General features: G+C 46.8%; 2 protein-coding genes across 8 annotated transcripts in view; one reads left to right on the top strand and one right to left on the bottom strand.

Moving 5' to 3' along the window:
- PDGFRL (platelet derived growth factor receptor like) overlaps positions 1–14,359 on the top strand; it is a 72,825-nt gene extending 58,466 nt beyond the window's left edge. Inside the window, exons 3-6 of the mRNA XM_025886147.2 lie at positions 4,105–4,256; positions 8,053–8,346; positions 12,424–12,563; positions 13,899–14,359. Coding sequence (XP_025741932.1) covers positions 4,105–4,256; positions 8,053–8,346; positions 12,424–12,563; positions 13,899–14,087 — 775 coding nt within the window. The 3' untranslated portion in view covers positions 14,088–14,359. The remainder of the gene's footprint in view (positions 1–4,104; positions 4,257–8,052; positions 8,347–12,423; positions 12,564–13,898) is intronic.
- A 656-nt stretch (positions 14,360–15,015) lies between these two features.
- MTUS1 (microtubule associated scaffold protein 1) overlaps positions 15,016–17,766 on the bottom strand; it is a 166,471-nt gene continuing 163,720 nt past the window's right edge. For 6 of the 7 annotated variants that reach the window (XM_073902364.1, XM_073902363.1, XM_025886274.2 and 3 more), the window contains one exon: positions 15,016–17,329. In XM_073902364.1, coding sequence (XP_073758465.1) covers positions 17,116–17,329 — 214 coding nt within the window. In that variant the 3' untranslated portion in view covers positions 15,016–17,115. The remainder of the gene's footprint in view (positions 17,330–17,766) is intronic. The other variant, XM_073902366.1, reaches the window with a different exon arrangement.

Genomic DNA, 17,766 nt, shown 5'->3' with positions numbered 1-17,766 from the left:
GGGAGAGTCCTTATGTGAGGTGTCTCCCAGTTCTTTGCAGGGCTTCCTTGTCTCCCTTTCTTTGTGCAGACTCTGCCCCCAGAGGCCTTAGGTCATAGTCCACCACTTTGGGTAGCCTGCTGCTTGGACTATGTGAAACCATTAGAAGAAATGGACATTTTAAATCCAGGCATTTAAATTGTAATCCTGCTAAATAATTTGTTTCCTGTTTTATATTGTTTGCATACAAGAGGGGGTGGAAAAATCCAGAAATGTTTTCCAGTGCATTTCCTTCCTTCCACCCCCAATCCTGCTAAAGATACAGCATGCAGATTTCATGGTGGTAGGGTTATTCCCAAGTGCTGAATTTTTATGTGCCCAATTACTTTCCTCGTAGGAATGGCATCTTATACTTTCTGTCACTACAGTGCTAGCAAATGTTGGGTCCACAGAGGGTGCTCAGGAGATTTATTGATTACATACTGATTTTGTACCCCCGTTCTGAGCTCTATAGGCAATGCGGTCAGATATTTTGGTCCACCTAGGAAGACATCCACCTCTGTTTTCTCTCCACCTTTCCATTTTTTAACTGCTGAAAGCCAGCTCTATCCTCACAACTGAAATTACCTTTTTGGTCATTGACAAACACTTTCATTCTGCCAGATGAAGTGTGTGTGTGTTGGGGGGGGGTCATGAATCTCTCTTAAAGGCATCTGATGCTTTCAAGCATCCATTTCTTGAATCCTTCTCCTCGATGATACTTTCCTGATTCTTCTATCTTCTATCCACATTTTCTTTTCCTGTTGGGCCCCCAGTCTGGCTCTAGATTTTTTCCTCAATCTTCTCTTTTCTATGTTTTCTCTTGTTAAGTTCATTCTTTCTCTCAGCTTCACCTCTTACTCTGCTGTAGATGACTCCCCCAAATATAAATCATTTTTTTTTAAAGACTTAATTTATTTATTTGAAAGAGAGAGAGCACAAGCAGGGGGAGTGGCAGGCAGAGGCAGAGGGAGAAGCAGGCTTCCCGCTGAGCAGGAAGCCCTATGAGGGACTCAATCCCAGGACCCTGGGATCATGACCTGAGCCGAAGGCAGGCGCTTAACAACTGAGCCACCTAGGCGCTACCCCCCCCAAAAAAATACAAATCTAGTGCTGTTTCATCTCTTCTGTGCTCCAGCTTATGTATCCAACTGACATCCACACTTCAATGACCCACACTTCATCACAAATTTAAAATCTCCAATTTCGCCTACCCTAATCTCCTTTCTCTTCTCAGTGATTCCATCTCGGTTAAAGCTCCGTTCTTTCTGACACATAGAAATACAAATGAAGTGGTCATGACTGACCTCTCTCTTTCTTCCACCTCTTATACCCAGTCGGTCATATATGTCCCCCAAGAAAACAGGCTTCCGTTCCCCTGCCAACAGCCAGCCTGGCTCCAGCACTTGCCCGGCTGTTCACCAGAGTGACAGGTCCTCAGCCTCCCCCTCTTCCTCATGCCTCTCCCACACCTGTTCTCCACACTCTTGCCCTGGCTAAGGTGGGCCGTCACATTCCACCTCCAAACCTGCTGCCCGTTCTCAACTCTATGCCTGGTGACTCCCAACCCCCTCCCTCTATCACCTCTGTAATGAATGTATTAAATCCTCCAATCAGTAATGAGTGCCTTCCACCCACTAGGCACTCAGGCTATGGCAGTGCAGTAAAATGAGCAGACTGGGTGGGTCCCAGCCCTCCTGGGGCTGTGATTTCCTGAGCAAGTGAGCTCACTCCCCTGCCTCACCCCCCCCCCCCCCCGCCGCCTTTAAAAGGCCAGCTTGTCTCACCTCCTCCTCAAAGCTGCCTTCAGCCTCTTCAACCCACAGGGATGAATCCCTTTTCAGAATTCCTACTGGTCTTGTTGTGAATATCCCTTCAGCTAGTCTCCGATCCTTTCATGTACATTAGTCTTTTTTTTTTTTTAAAGATTTTATTTATTCATTTGAGAGAGACAGAGAGAGCACAAGCAGGGGGAGAGGGAGAAGCAGACTTCCCGCTAAGCTGGGAGCCAGATGTGGGAGGCCAGGCTCCATCCCAGGACCTGGAGACCATGACCCGAGCCGAAGGCAGAGGCTCAACCATCTGAGCCACCCAGGCGCCCCTGTACATTAGTCTTAACCCCTTACCTGGATTGTAGTATCTTTGAGATCCACTCTTTTTTATTTGCTGTGCTATCTCTGATATTGGGCGTGCATTGTCATTGTTGTAGTGGTTTTCACAATAATTACTACTAGTCTGCAATTATATGTAATTAAGCTATAATCAGAATAATACAATGAACCTGGCGGGGCATGCAGAGCTTTGCATGCATTTGCTTATCTAATGAGTGGCTATTCCATATGTACTTAATTGACTTAAGTTTTTGACTCCGTGTCCCCCAGCTGTGGGTCTCAGGAAAGTCACTTCTCTCTGAGACTCAGTTTCTTCATCTGCAGTACTGGGAGCTGGGTGCCTTTTTTTTCTTTCTTTTTTTTCTTTTTTCCACACATCACTGGATGGATGCGTTTTTAAGATTCTTTCCCGTTCCAACCCTATGAATTCCATTTCACTGCACTCATTTCTAGGGAATCTTTACTGTGTACTCTGCCCAGATTTACTGCTTGGGGCAATATAAAGCAAACGTGGCACAGTCCCTGCCCTCCAAAGTTTGTACCATCCATTGCAATAACAGGAAGCCACGGGTATCTGAGGGGTAGAGAACAAGGGAGCTAATTACGTCACTAGGAGAAAGCGAGAGTTGATTCTAATTAAAAGCTTCCTGAAGGAGGAGAGATTTCCGTTCAGTTGAAAGGAGGCAGTTGATGGAGTGGGAGTTAGGAGGCACCTCTTGGCAGAACTGGTGGGCAAAGCAGCTATTCAGTGATGAACCAGAACAAGGCTGCGTGTAGGACCAACCAGCCAGCCATTTTGTTGTGTGCTAAATTTAACATGGTGACCACACTGATGTGGCTGCAAAATACAACAGGAGAATCTCAACTGTATCGCAAAAGTATGTGGCTCTCAGAGGGGTGAGCCATTTGGATATCTGAGATGCATCCTCAGATTAAAACCATTTATTCTGGCATTCCCCACATGCGGAGGCTCACAAGCCATGGGGGAACAGCTGTTGCATTGATGATACATCTGGACTCCTGTCACAATCCGATACAATTCATTACCATTACAATGAGCTAATAATAGTGTTCAGTGCTAATATTTATGTCTCTCCTCATTGCAGAAGGAACTGAAGCAGTTTGCAAATATATTCACACACAAGAAGACAAAAATACAAGAGCTACAAAATGAGAAAACAAAAGTGAGGCCAGAGGAAAAGTTAAATGCCCCAAAGTTCTCAATACTGTACCAGACACAGGCTGTGTAACTGGGGCTCGGCATCGTAGCTACCACGCATTTCTTCCCCCCCCCCCGAAGAAAGTGTTTATTTTTATTATAATAATGTGGCGTCTTAGAGATTCCAAGCTTATCTTTGGAGATTTATCCTTGTTGATCCAAGAGATTTTGCATACAGGATAATGCTGGGTGCTTTCATTCATATTGACTGCTGCTCATTTATTTTAAAGATTTTATTTGAGAGTGAGAGTGCAGGGGGCACAAGCAGAAGGAGGGTCAAAGGGAGAAGCAGACCCCCGCTGAGTGGGGACCCCGACCGGGTTGGGGGCGCTCGATCCCGGGACCCCAGGATCATGACCTGAGCTGAAGGCAGCCGCCTAACCGACTGAGCCACCCAGGCGCCCCTTGAATACTGCTTAAATGAACGCATTAGAAGCAAAAGCTGAAAGCAAAACACCTGCCCGAGGCTTTTTGACTGAGTTTCTGTGGCTGTGGGGCTAAAGCACCAGTGATGTTACTGCGGGGAAACTCCCGAATGCCCTCTAGTTATAAAACATAATTGTCCTTATTTGCTTCCTTTTGAGAAGAAGCTTCTCTCCCTGACGACTCCCCTCCCCTATGAGCACTTTTGCCCCCAGCATACTTGTAGTAGTTTGTGCCGGCTGCTGGGAGCCACCAGGGACTTCCACGTGGGGCCGGGAGTGCGGGCTGCCAGCCCCCTGGCCCGGTGTGAGCGGGCTCTGCTTTCATTGACAGCCTGAAGCAGCAGGAGCGCTATGGCCAGCTGACCCTTGTCAACTCCACGGCGGCCGACACGGGCGAGTTCAGCTGCTGGGGGCAGCTCTGCCACGGCTACCTCTGCAGGAGGGACGAGACCAAATCAGGCTCCACCTACATCTTTTTCACAGGTAAACTGTTTGGGGGTATTGGTGGGAGCCTTCAGAATTCCGGACTTGGCCCCAAGTTCAAGGTTCTAAATATCTAATAATGACAATAAGAGCGCTCCCTGTTGGCCAGGCTCTGTCAGGTTATGTCAGTCATTTCGTGAAAGTCTCACAGGAACCCTCCAGACTCTAGGTCATTGTGCTCTCAGGACCCATGATGACCTCCTTTCTGGAGGCTTCCTAGTCAGAGGAGGCTTAGCCACAGGCCCCCTCACATTTGTTCTTAGGAGTACCGTGAGCTGAAGTTTTGGGGGCAGGATTCCCAAAGGTTGTGGCCCAATGTGGCTTCAGCCCCATCCCTGTGCTAAGTGAGGTGCCTGAAAATGTGCAGGTCGGAGGGAAGCCTCTGAGCGGCGTCAGGTATGTTTCTGCCAGGTGAAACTTGCTCTTGGAGAAAGAGGCATTGCAAAATACCTTGCTGGTCTCCTTCCTCAGCAGAGCTGTCTACACTCTGAAGTTTGGGGCATGATGTTCTCTCCAACAGGTTCAGAGGCGAGGGACAGCTTTCAGGAATCTTAGAAATGCCACCCCCTGGTGCTGCCATTGGCCTTGGCATTCTGGGTGAAGCCAGAATGTTTTCTTCGAGTCTAGGCAGGGGCTTTCGTGAGCTTTGCCTACGTCCTGAATCCCTCCAACCTTTCAGACCTGGCCACTATGACCCAGATGATCTTAGGCCCTGGCCATTAGTGAATGCTTTAGCAAAAATCTCATGTATTTTCCCTTCCTTCCCACATAGTTCCCTCCCACATAGCAAGAAGATGCGTGAGCAGAGTCTTTGAGATTTTGGAGTCACGTGTATCTCATTTCATTATCACCACACCCTCAGGAAATAAGTAGAAGCTACTTTACCATCACTGTTTTAGAAATTATGATGCTGACACTGAGACTTGAAAGGGCAAGGTGACTTGTTCAGCGTTCCATGACTGGTAGTGGGGAGAAAGAGTCCACTCCTGTTTTTCTGGCCGAGGATCTAATGTTCTTACTGTCCTGATCCATTTCTAGGACAAGACGATGGGTAGCTTGATAAACAGGCAGAAAGACACTAGCTAGCATAACTGGTGTTGTCAGGAGAATTGCTAACAGTTGTTCACAGGTAATCCCTTGTGATCCTCATTCTGGAATGTGCTGCAGAGAATTGCCCACGTGCCCTTAGCGCCTGTTATTCTGGACAAGAACTGATACCATATTTCAAATGGCAGATTGAAGATGTCTTGCCATGATTAGCACTGTCACATCTTCCTAAAATACTGGGTTTTGAGTTGAGACTTTGAACTGAAGACTTCTCTTGAGCAGAATGTCCCATTAGGGTTAAGTGCTCTCTTTGAGTTTTGGAGCCAGGTCCTCATTCCTAATTTATGGGAAGCTCTCTAGTGAGTCACAGGAGGGCTAAACTATTTACTTCAACTTTAAAGAAACCTGGATCAAAAAGGGACATGACCTAATGTGTTGTATAATTTTCTCTTTTCTCAACGCCAAGCCAAGAGACCAGTTGGATTTTCAGTAAAGGGTTTAGCATTTATCTTTTCAGGCATGGGTGGGTTTGCAAAACCAAGATGAGCTGTTACGGAAGCTGAGCTTCCTGCTGCTGGCTCTGATTCTTTCAGAACATATGCTTCCCCGCTACCCACATAGAGGAACGTCTGGCATTCATTATGTTTGTATGTTTCCCAGAGTTTGATTGCAAACACTGTGAAGCCTCTTTTTGACTGTTGTTAATTTGTGCAATTTTTGATTAAGCAACTGCTACATATGTAATCTTTATGGGGGAGCGCTATCAGAGGGTTTTTTCCCCTAACATTTTGCTGAAGTATGATATATACAAAGAAAACTACACAAATTATTATTATACAGCTCAATAACTTATCCTCAAATGAATATACGCATGTAACTACCACCCAGGTCAAGGAGGAGAACGTTATCAGCTTTCTCAGAGCAAAAGCTTGGGCACCAATTACATGTGGTAAAACCACATTAATGAACACTTTACTAAATATGGAATTTGTTGACATTTGGATTTTAATTTATAGCCTATTTAGGGTTTTTTTTTTTGGAAATCTGAATTTCCATGTGTTTAGTTTTCTTAAAGTAATGCTTGCCATCTACTTGAGTAGAGACACAACATGTCTGCACAACACTAGAGTAGAGACACAAACATGTCTGCAGGGGTCATATGTAATCTAAAATTTTTTAAATGAACTTCAGCGAAGTATTTTTGTTGTTGGTAGATTGGATCTACTAATTACAAATATGTTTTTTCAGTTTGTAAAAGCAACTGGTGTGGTCACTTCTTTCAAAGACTGTTTTATAGTACAAGAAGTAAGACCACATTTTTGTGTTCTGGAATTTGGGTTGTTCACTTATTCTACTGGCTTTGTTTATTGGTTCAGTTTCCTCTACAAAACCTTTAAACAAGAGTTGCTTCTAAATCTTACAATCAGAAGTTTTCCTTAAAGGCTTTTGCTCAAAAGCTATCTTTACTATTCCAGGTTCTTCTCTCTACAAATAGGGATGTGGAGGCACAGAGATTAAGTTGACACATCCAAAGCCATATAGACTTAACTCTGTGTGAACATGTGGGTTTTAGATACAACATTGACCACGGTGCCCCTTAACTAAGCCTGGGAAGGTCAATTTATCATGAAGGTGGCACAAATCCCCCAGCATGATAGAAAGCCTTGGAAAAGCTGGAGACTCACTGAGCCATGACATATTCCCTCTTTATCTCAGAGCCAGGGAAAGACCTCCATGTCAGTGAACTTGGCACTCATAGCCAAAGAACTCTTGGCCCATGAAGACACTTGATGTTGTGTCTAGGAATTCTGTCCCCACCCTAAAATATCATATGACTGTGGCACAAAGAGGGCTTAGTGAAGGAGAAAGCCAAGAATAATTATTTGTTTCAGGAACATGGTGCGGAAAACATGGGAAACAATTTAACAATTGTTGGAGTATGATTAAGTTCAAAGATTTCTCTTAGCAATTACCGTAATATTCCCTCACAGAATCATCGAGAAAACAGGATTTAATGTGCTATGCCAAAAACAAAACCCTAACCCACAGTCCCTTGACTGTCCTGAGGAATGAATGTATGGGCAAGCCAGTCCTTGTTTCTCTCATTTCTGTAAGATCAAATGCCATCATGTAGAACTTAAAGTACAGGGAAAGTGATTGCAGGGCAAACAGGAGGATATAAGACACTGACTGAATTCCCTAGCCTAGTGTTTGTTAGACAAGCAGAGCTCAGAACCTGAGACTAGTGGCTTCCTCGTCTGTTCTTACTGAATTCTCTTTCCACTGACCTTGGCAGGAACGAGGTTCTCTGGGCTGCGAGTAAGGCAGGTGAGGGTGCCGGCATCCTCGCTGGGCTGGGCCTCTCAGAGGCTCTGCTGTGTTGGGGAACCATTCCCAAAGGGCAGTTACAAGCATAGGCTTTGGGGCTAACTTCTCCAGAGACACAGATGGTTCACAGGTGGTAAAATTGCTCTTAACATAAGGGAATCAGTCTCCTTCCCTGCTTCCTCAGTGGGCTAATTCATGGGCCTGATTTACCTAATACCTTTCTGTTTCCTTTAAGGAGATGGGAAGTGAAATCTTTTTTACAAAAAAAGGAAAAGCACTAGAAACTAGCTTTTTCTATGCATAAGGACTTAGTATCTGAGTATATTGCCAGTTCCCTCTCTGTGCCCCGAATGTAAAAATCCTTAAAGCACTCTTACCTTATTTCTCGAGAATAAATAGACCTCTATCTCTCCCTTTGCAGAGAAAGGAGAACTCTTTGTACCTTCTCCCAGTTATTTCGATGTTGTCTACCTGAACCCAGACAGACAGGCTGTGGTTCCTTGTCGAGTGACTGTCCTGTCGGCCAAAGTCACCCTCCACAGGGAGTTCCCTGCCAAGGAAATCCCCGCTAATGGAACAGACATTGTTTATGATGTGAAGAGAGGCTTTGTGTATCTGCAACCTCATTCTGACCACCAGGGGGTGGTCTACTGCAAGGCGGAGGCTGGCGGCAAGTCTCAGATCTCAGTCAAGTACCAACTGCTCTACGTGGAAGGTAAGCCCGCTCCTACCGCTGCCTAGAGTTTAATCTCTTCCAGCTAGTCAGTATCAGGTACTGCTGTTCCCAGCTATGGATGGAAATTAGGAGGCACAGACTGCTGTTCTTAAAGGCTCCTTTACTGTACCGCCATTTCTAGAATTGCCCGTGACATGACCCAGCCCCTCTTGACTCCCTTCATCCACTGCTCACCCTGGTACTACCTCTGTGGGATGGATCAGCAATTCTCCAGTGTTTTCCTCTCTGAGGAGAGCATCCTCTTTGTTGTAACCAAAATCCGTGGTCTCCTAAGAGCACCATCCTTCCCTAACTCAAGGTCAGGTTCTTCTTGTGCCCATTCTTACTTCCTCACCCTCATCCTCTCATCCTCTGTGAAGAACCTCTGCTCCTCTGAGCATCGTGGCACCACCAGCTTTTCCTTCTCCTTTCCAGTCACTCTCCTTGTTGGCTCATTGTCCTCCTTGTCTCTTCACTCTCTGGATGACGTCAGTATCCACTTGGAGTTCATCAGGCCAGGTTCACTGACCACCTCGTCCCTTCTACCTCAGGCACCACCGCCCTCAGCTGCAACTTCAGCCTGTCTTCAGCTACAGCGGCTCCAACTTGAGAATCACTCACTGAATCAGACGTCCAACTCCACGCACAGCCTCAGCCCCGCTCAGACTGTTGCTTAGTGTTCGGTGACTCCTCTATGCCCATCCTCACCTCCACCCTCCTCCCCACGTTCTCCAGTGCCCTCCTTCCCTCCCCGCCCACCCAGCTGGGGGTCCAGGGCTCAACACTGCTATGCTCCCTGTTGGTACCCTCAACTCCTTGCCCCTCGCCTGTTCTCCCACTGTCCAGGGAAATGCCACCCTAGAGAACATGACTATACGCTTTCTCCATGATGAGAGCTACTGGAAAATCCCATGGATGGGTAAATTCAGTCTCTTCCAGTTGACTCTCTCACTTCCCACTTCTTGACACAATTGATGTATGCTCAAATCTCTCCACTAAAATGGAACTATTTTTTAATGTGAATCAAATGTCTCTGCGAGTATTTTAGTGAGGAGTTTCAATTCAGTGGATTCATATATGAAATACTTTTTTCTTCACTTCCTTCAACTCTGCCATGTTGAAACCCGCTTTCCTAAGGGTAGTGAGGTCCATTAATGATATCTCAGTCTACTCTACATCCAACAGGCACTTGGGGTTAGTAAGACAGTCTCATTCCAGTCTCTAACACTGTTCATTTAACATAGTTAACCCCACCCTTGACCTGAAGTGCTCTCCTGCTCTGTCCACCAGCATACCGGCAGCACTGGCGACTCCAGCATCGTGGAGTGGCATTTTGTAGTGGTGGAGGGAGACGGTCTACCTCCCCCACTCTCCCTGCTCTGGTGCTGGCTTTGGGGGAGAAGGGGAGAGGCTACAGCCCAGAGACACTTGTTTCTTGGTAGTATTTACTGCTCTGGCTTATCATTGAACCCAATGGGACAGATGGTGGCTCCAACATCCTGCCAAGGATGATAAGCAATTCACCCCTAAGCAGCCCCTGTGGTGCATTCGCCTGTATCAGATTCAACCCCATCCTCCCCTTGGACCCTCAGCTGAAGACCTCTGCTATTCACATGTACCTGCTTGCCCTGATCTGCAGTGTGGTCTTGGAAAGGATATAGCCCCTGACGTCTCCAAGTTCCTCTGTTCCCCCGACTCTGGAGCATGTAAGAATGAGAAACTTACAGCAGGGACACAGTCTGGGTCTCCTGTCCCCCTGGCGGCCCCATATACCATCACTCCCAGTGCTCTCCAGCTCTGGGCTGGTGGCACAGGTGCAGCCAGCAAGCAGATCTCCTACCGCAGAATAACATGGTGTCCCTTCCTTAACAAGTGATTTTCTTGGGGCTCCCTCTCCTGACTTCCAGGACAGAAAGCCACCCCCCTCACCAGCCCCTCTAGGTGAGTGGAAGAAACGGTTCCTTTTCATGTACCATAGTCCTTCAATGGTAACTTTTCTCCCTCCAAGAACTCTTCTATGACTGGGGGGAGTGGTCAGGGGGAGGGGGGTGGGGAGAAGTCATTCTGCAATGCTGCTGCTTGAGCAGCCCTGCAGAGGCATGAGTGGCCGCACCAACAAACAGTTCTCCGAGATGAGAATTTGGACTCCCTGATGCCTCTTGTTCTCAGCCTGGGACTTACTCAGTAGACCACGGCCCCCAAGTAACACTGCTGCCAAGTAACTTTCAACCCTTCTTGACCATCCTTAGCCCTCGGCTAAGGTCTTCTCTTTCCCATCACAGCCAAATGCCCTGAAAGATGCTCCCCATTCCCTGTGTTTCCTTCCTTCCTACACGCTCATCTCTCCTCTCAGTGTCCCACCCAATCAGCTCTTGCTAAGGGCCTCGGGACTCGCACGCCGTCAAATCCAGTGGACAAGTTTCTGTTTCGTCCTATTAGATTCTACCACACCTACGTGAAATGCCTCTTCCCTGGCTTCAAGTTTTCCTGCTTTTCCCCCACTTTCTCATTCCGCTTTGTCAGCATTTTGCCTCTTCCAGCTTGTCAGTGGTGCAGGTCCCCTCTTTCTCATGCCTTGCTCTCCTCCTGGCCAGCCTCAGCCATACCCATGCTCTGCTTCCTATCTGCTCACTGCTAACTCCCAGGTGAGTATGTGTGGCCCAGACCTGGGAGTGCCGGCTTCAGGCGTCTGCCCGTCCACCCGATTATCTACACTTGGATGCCTCACGGGGCCTGCCTTGAACTCAGGTCTTCCTCCAGGGTCTGGTTCTTCGGCTTTCCCAGTCTCAGTGATGGTACTACCGGTCACCCATGTGCCAGGCCAGGACTGGGAGTCACTCTGACAGCCCTGTCTCCTCCTTCCCACGCCTTTTCACCTTTTCCATCAAATCATTTTCACATCCTACACTTTTCGTGCCATATTTCTCCCTGTCCTTAACGCAAGAGAGAAGTTCAAACTATCATCTCCTCCTGGTACTACTACAACTCTCTTTTCAATTGATTTCCCCTTTTCTCTCTCCATCTTCCACACCATAGCTGATGATAATTACAATTAAAACCATTTAGTAGGCTGCCACTTTTCTTAGACCTCTAGTCGGAATCTTGCAGTGGCCTCAAGGGCCTTGCCGGACCAGCCTCTGTCGTTCTCCCTGCCCTGCGGCCTGCCTGGCCTTCGTCCACCTCACGCTGGGGGCTCTGCACACTGGGATTCCCGGGCTGTGGCTGCCTCCCTACTTCTTCCTCCATGCCCGTTAAGCTCACCCTTCAGATTTGAGTTCAAGCAGTGTTCCCTCAAGCAAGGAAGCCTTTCTTCTTTTCAGACTATTCTGAGCTTCTAGAACGTGCTGGGCTTCTCCTTCACAGCTGCTAACACAACTCACGTTTTACATAAGCCCTACAATGACTTGCTTAGTGTCTGCCTCCTCCCAGACCACGAAGCGTAGTCCCCAAGGGCTCAGAGACCACGTCTGGGTTGTTGGCTGCTGTAGTCCCAGCTCCCAGTCCATTGCCTTGCTCAAGGCCGCCATGAGAATTCCTTGAGTGAACTGACCGCAGGGAAGCAACGTTTCTGCGGTGCTGCGAAGGGACTGCCAACAGATGTAGTATTTGTGCCGTTCCTGCGAATGTCCTTTTCCTTCGATTCTGACATTCTCCTCTTCCCTCTGAGGAGACAGCCACACACCGGCCTGTTCCTCTTCACCCCCTTCAGCTGCCCTCCTTCCAGTCTGCCCCTTCTCTACCTTTTGCTTGCTCTTTCCCCACGCACCTTCTCCTCCCCCAACTTTTTTATTCCCCTTCTTATTCCCAGAACTTTTAGCTCCTCTCCTCGTGTAAAGATAATGGCTGGGCCTGGGAGTCCTGGATGAGTTCCCCATTCTGGACCGTCAAGGTAGAGAGGAGGCTTCCAAGGACACCGGAAGTGGTGGGAGAGCCTAGGCCTGAAGCTGGCTGGGAAGCTGGAAGGCAGGCAGAAATGTTACAGCTTTGTTCAAAGAACAGAATATGTCTCAAGGTTTGTCTTCAAGGTCATACTCGTGGATGTCCATCTCACCTTCCCCATCTCCTGCTTCCTTTCAGTTCCTCGAGGCCCTCCGTCAACAACCATCTTGGCATCCTCAAACAAAGTGGGAAGTGGGGATGACATCAGTGTCCTCTGCACGGTCCTCGGGGAACCTGACGTTGAGGTGGAATTCAGGTGGATCTATCCAGGACAGAAGGTAAGGGCTGGGCCCCCATCCCAGCCAGCTCTCTCAGCTCACGGTTTTGTCCCCCATCCCCACCCCTACGTGAAGAGATCCGAACTTAAGTGCAACAAATGCGGGGAACTATGGTACGGGCCCGGGCTTTACTAGGTTCCTAAGACATTTCAGTATAGTTACAAGTGGCGTTTTTAAAAGACAGAAAAAGAAGTGGTTTCCGTTAGGCAGTTCAGCATACCCTCAACATAGGTTATTTTTCTTTGTAACCCTTAAGCAGGGATGAGACCTGGAAGGGAAAGGAGGGAGCCTCCCTCTTTCTCCACCCCCAATTCTGGGTCAATTGGAGGCCACTTGGTTTCCAGCAGTACAAGCTCTGCCCTGTGGTGAGGACATCCACCATGTGGGCATATAAACCTAGGGCCTGGCAAAAGTGCTGTGAGGCCAGAGATTATTTTAAAATAGACTTTCCATAAGAGCAACAACCTCACATTTAGCCCCCGTGCCTGTTTTGCTCACTAAAATAAACAGCTTTGCCACCACCATGGAATAATCCCTTCCTTGCCAGAAGAGATTTGGCCTCCTAAGACATACACAGCCCTTAAGCCAGAAGTGTATTGGCTACTCTGGTTGGTGGAAAATAACTCCACCTGGAGAAAAGTAGTTTCCTGGGACTAGGTATGTGTTATCAAGAAGTGCTGTCACACTTTGAAGACATCAGTGATCTGCAAGTTTTTTTTGTTTTGCTTTGTTTTTACGAGCAGAAAGGGTTATTTTTTTAATACTGGTAATATTACAGTTACGTTAAACTAATCCAGAACACACTACATTCTTATCACCAAAGTTGGATTAAGCATCTTAAAAGTGACCCTCTCACTTTCTAGAAATAGGGAGTTATGTCATCTAGGGCATCATGTTATCCATCCTCGGGGTACAACTTTTCTCCCCACTGGAGTCTTTTGGCATATTTGACTATTTCTACTTCTCCCTCCCCCAAATCTGACCAATGAGAAGCCTTTAAATTCTGTGACCAAAAACTACTGAGTGAGCAATGTGAAGAGGAGAGCAGGTGGAAATTTTTATCCATGTTTTTTGCCTAATACCAGTTCCACATTCTTGGAGTTCCAAAAGAATAAATTTTATATTAAGTAGCCACTTACTGAAGAGCAGAAAGAGCATGCCAAATGGTATAATGTTTATACAGCATAAAAGCTCCCCTGTGCTCTGCGTACCAAATAATCTTTTATAAGTATGTATTTTGCACTTTGAAAGCGACACCCCATGGTGTTGGGTGAATGGGAGTTGTTTGTAGCAGCTTGTTGCTGTGCTTCAGTGCATGGGGGTGTCGTTCAACAGGAAGAAAGGCCCGTGACAATTCAAGACAGTTGGAGGCTGATCCACAGAGGACTGGGGCATACCACAAGAATCTCCCAGAGCATCATGACAATCGAAGACTTTGAGACCACTGATGTAGGATATTATATTTGCACTGCTCAGAATCTCCAAGGGGCGACTACAGTTGCTACCACTGTTGAGTTTTCCTGACTTGGCAAATGAAGTATAATGAACTGATGGAAAGTTCATTTGTGTCCATGACCCGCTTTGGGGTTCTTTTGACTAATGCTTTGCCCGAGGCTGATGTCAAGTGCCAAACCCCACCCCCTGCCCTGTGAGTCAGACCCAGACATCCAAACTAAAAGGAAGTCATCCGCTCTAATAATAGAAGTGTTAACTCCTCGAACAGAGAGCATGTATTTTGATTGCTTACCTATCTACATGCATTTCTATTTTATAATTAAAAAGAGCATCGATATTAACTTTATAGCCTCGTTTCTATTAAATGAGCAAGTTTTTGTAAAAAATACAAAATGAGCTAAGTGTTCATTTTTTAGGTTGAAGTACATCCAGAGGGACTTGTTGGCAGCAATGTTTGGGGTCACTACCCAAGATTCTATTTGATATCACAACTACAACACATGAGGATCTAAAGAGAGTAATACATGGTTCAACTATATCTACAATACAAAGGTATCAAAAAATTAAATTACATAAACTTGCCTTTTTAAGCTGCTGCACTCAAAGTCCTATGATGAGTCATTCTAGAGTAGGTGTTTTTAAAAATTTAACTTTCAATATAACCTAGATTTCCAGATCAAGGAAGACTCAACTTCATTTAGGCTTTTTTACCATCTTTAAAAATATTTAGACTTCAGCTGTTCCCAGTTTACCTTATTAAATAGCAGAAATTGTTCAAATCAGTCAAAATGTCTCCAACACACATAGCTGGGAATTCAGAGAAGCTTACCTGTAAGTCCAGCTCTCAGAACCTGATTTCAGCCTGTGACTAATTCTGTTGTTGCGTTGGAAGGTCCTGGGGAGGAGACAGATGGTCACCTGGGTCTTGAGAAGGGCTAAAAACTGGGTGACACTTTGGAGGATGGAGTAGGTCAGAGGTTGCAATTCTTACACTGAATATTCCAGCATTATTTATTTGATTAAAGTAAAATACACTTTCCATCACTACAAACTGAGCACAACTACAGTTTACACATCCATATTTTCATGACGAGCCAACATTTTGCATCCTACGTGAAAAACATTTGGTTTGAAAAAAAAAAATCTTAAAGGTGTGTTTCATTTCCTATTTACTCTCCTGTTGCCTCCCATTCTCTGAAGAAAGACATTTTGTATTAATTGTGTAGAAGATTGATTTCTCCAGACACCTAAATTGTATGGAGGACAGCAAGGAACAGCACAAGATGCCCCACGCATAGGAGATGGATGGCAAACCCAACTTTGGCTAATGGCATTGAAAACAACTCAGAAGGGCAAGCAGAGAGCTATTCCGGGAGGTGGCAGTGAACCCATATTCCCATTGATCAGAAGCAAACCTGGAAGGTTACATACATAATAAATTGTTGGGAGGTTAAAGGCTTCGGACACAATCACTAATCAAAACCACCATGCATCATGAAGGTCAGTTTGCTATGTAGTGTACATGTCAATGAGGACTCGAATATCCACCTCTAGTATCCCGAATCCGTTCTTACACTATAGCGGTTACTTGTACAGCCACGGGACATTGGCGACACAGGTTAGTAAATACTGACGTGCAGGGAGACGGAGATGAAGCCACAGTTCTTCCTTCTACTTCCCCCTCAAAGTCTTAGAATGGGGGGAGGTAATAAGTTCTGAAAAGAAACTGAAATGCAGCTTGGAGGGAGCTGTGTATGCCCCATTTTCCGCTCATCGACTGACCGTTCTGCTCCTTTCTCAAGGACAGAAGGATTCCTCAAAGGGTACACGGAAACTGAGCATTCTCTTCCCCAAACGTTTGACTAAATACCACATCACTGCCTTAAACAGGCTGCTCCTATTCATCCGTAAGCACGGAACCCTACCTTACTCCGTTCTACTAGCTCATGACTTATTCTTCATTCTCTCTAGGGTTTCCCAAAATTTGCACTAGGAGATCCAGGCCTGGGTTTATTTGGAAAGTGGTTTTGGCACCTTGATGATGAGCTGGCTCTGGAAAAGCATATTCCTTGTCCCAGAGAAAAGTAGGTAGGAGGTAGGAGGCTTGCTTTTGTGGCTCTGGTGAGAGGTGGGGCAGTGGGGGATGGATGAAGAGGAAGAGGGGAAATGAGGATAATGGGAGAGCAGATAGTTGCAATCTGTGGCAATAGCCCAGATCAAGGTAAAAATAAGGCAGAAGCAAATCCACTGGTACTGCCTTTTTTCTTTATACAGATTTTTAGAAAAATTAGGGTTCTATATCTGCACACAGCCTGAGAAAATAGACTGTGTAGTATCATGTTGGGTTCACATGGGGATGTTAAAAATCTACAGAAAAGAATCTAACTAGTTTCAACTGACGTTGCCAAACACTGGAAGACTGCCAACAAGTTCCTCCAGAAGGATACAGAGCTGTAGAGACATGGACGAGTCAAAGCCTTTCCTGTCATTACCACTCCCCACGGTCAAGGGCTGAGCTGAGTTGGTGGTCGAGAATCTTAATTCAAGCGACGATCATTCCTCCTTCTATGGCTTTTGCAGAAGTGCATACACTGACTATTATTTGATTAGTACGCACCCAGATATATGCAGCATTTGACTTTCAATACACAGCAAAGGAGGCATCAGACACGACACTCTGTGCATCCATTTCATTCATACATCCCCAGTCAGACCAAAATAAAAATCACAAGAAGGTGTCTGTGGTGAAGAACATTATAAAGGTTATAAATCTTTATCTTAACAGGCCCCTGAGAGTTTTTTTCCCCTTATGCTTAGGTGAAAAAGGCAATGAACAAGACCCTCTTGTTCTTTAAGTGCTTTGTGCAACAGTGTCCGTGTAGATCCGTTCTGAGATCTTTGGGGAGGAGGCTCTTGGACGGGGTCCAAGTCTTCCTCCAGAGTTCCAGTCTCCTAAGGAGCCTCGGGGGTGGCGACTCTCCAGTTCCAGAGTGGTCATCACGCGTCCACTACCATAGCGCTCGCGCCCATGAGCGTGGTTAGGGTCAGTCCCGCAGACCTGTACAAACGCTTTCAGTCTCTCAGCTTCCAGAAAGCGTCATCTGGGTGAGATGCTGGGGCTGGGGAAGGAGCCGGAGTTCCTCTGTGACTGGAAGGGGACAGCGGCGGATGTGGGGGACCTCTTGGGGCTGCACAAGTCCCCGTTGTGCAGCTTCCACAGCAGCTCCTCGTTCTCCATGGACAGTCTCTTGTTAACCTTGGACTCCTTCTCCAGTGACTCCTGCAGAACGGCCTGCTCGGTGGAGAGTTGCCTTGAGGACAAAAAAAGAGCCACAAACCACGTGGATCTGAGTTCAAAGGAACTTGAAAAAATGCTTACCATTTAAAATTTGAGCCCCCGAAACAATCCCTCTGGAACAAAAGGGAGTCCTGCCCAGGGCTGCGGCGCATGGGGGCCGGGCTGCTGGAGAAACGCTGGGAGTGGGAGCGTAAGCCCAAGGAAAAGTACCTTTGGGGGTGAGTTCATAGATGGGTGGGTGACCCTACCACAGCTTTTCTCCATGTCTGATGACTGTCTTATGCTTGGGGCTGTTTCCTGTTGGGTCTTGTGCTGCTCCACCTCTGAAAGCATGCTCAGCGTCAGTACGCCAGGGACCACAGTGGTCCAACACCACTGGCTCCAATCCTATTGTCCGCGTTGTTGAACCACCCACCGCCCGCTGCAGTCCCATTTCACACTCCACATGGG

Source organism: Callorhinus ursinus, unplaced genomic scaffold (genome assembly GCF_003265705.2).
Source record: "Callorhinus ursinus isolate GAN/ISIS: 27379988/994484 unplaced genomic scaffold, GSC_fseal_2.0 scaffold17, whole genome shotgun sequence".
Lineage (NCBI taxonomy): Eukaryota > Metazoa > Chordata > Mammalia > Carnivora > Otariidae > Callorhinus > Callorhinus ursinus.
Note: the sequence above shows the minus strand (reverse complement) of the source record. Positions and strands in the feature narration are given on the sequence as shown.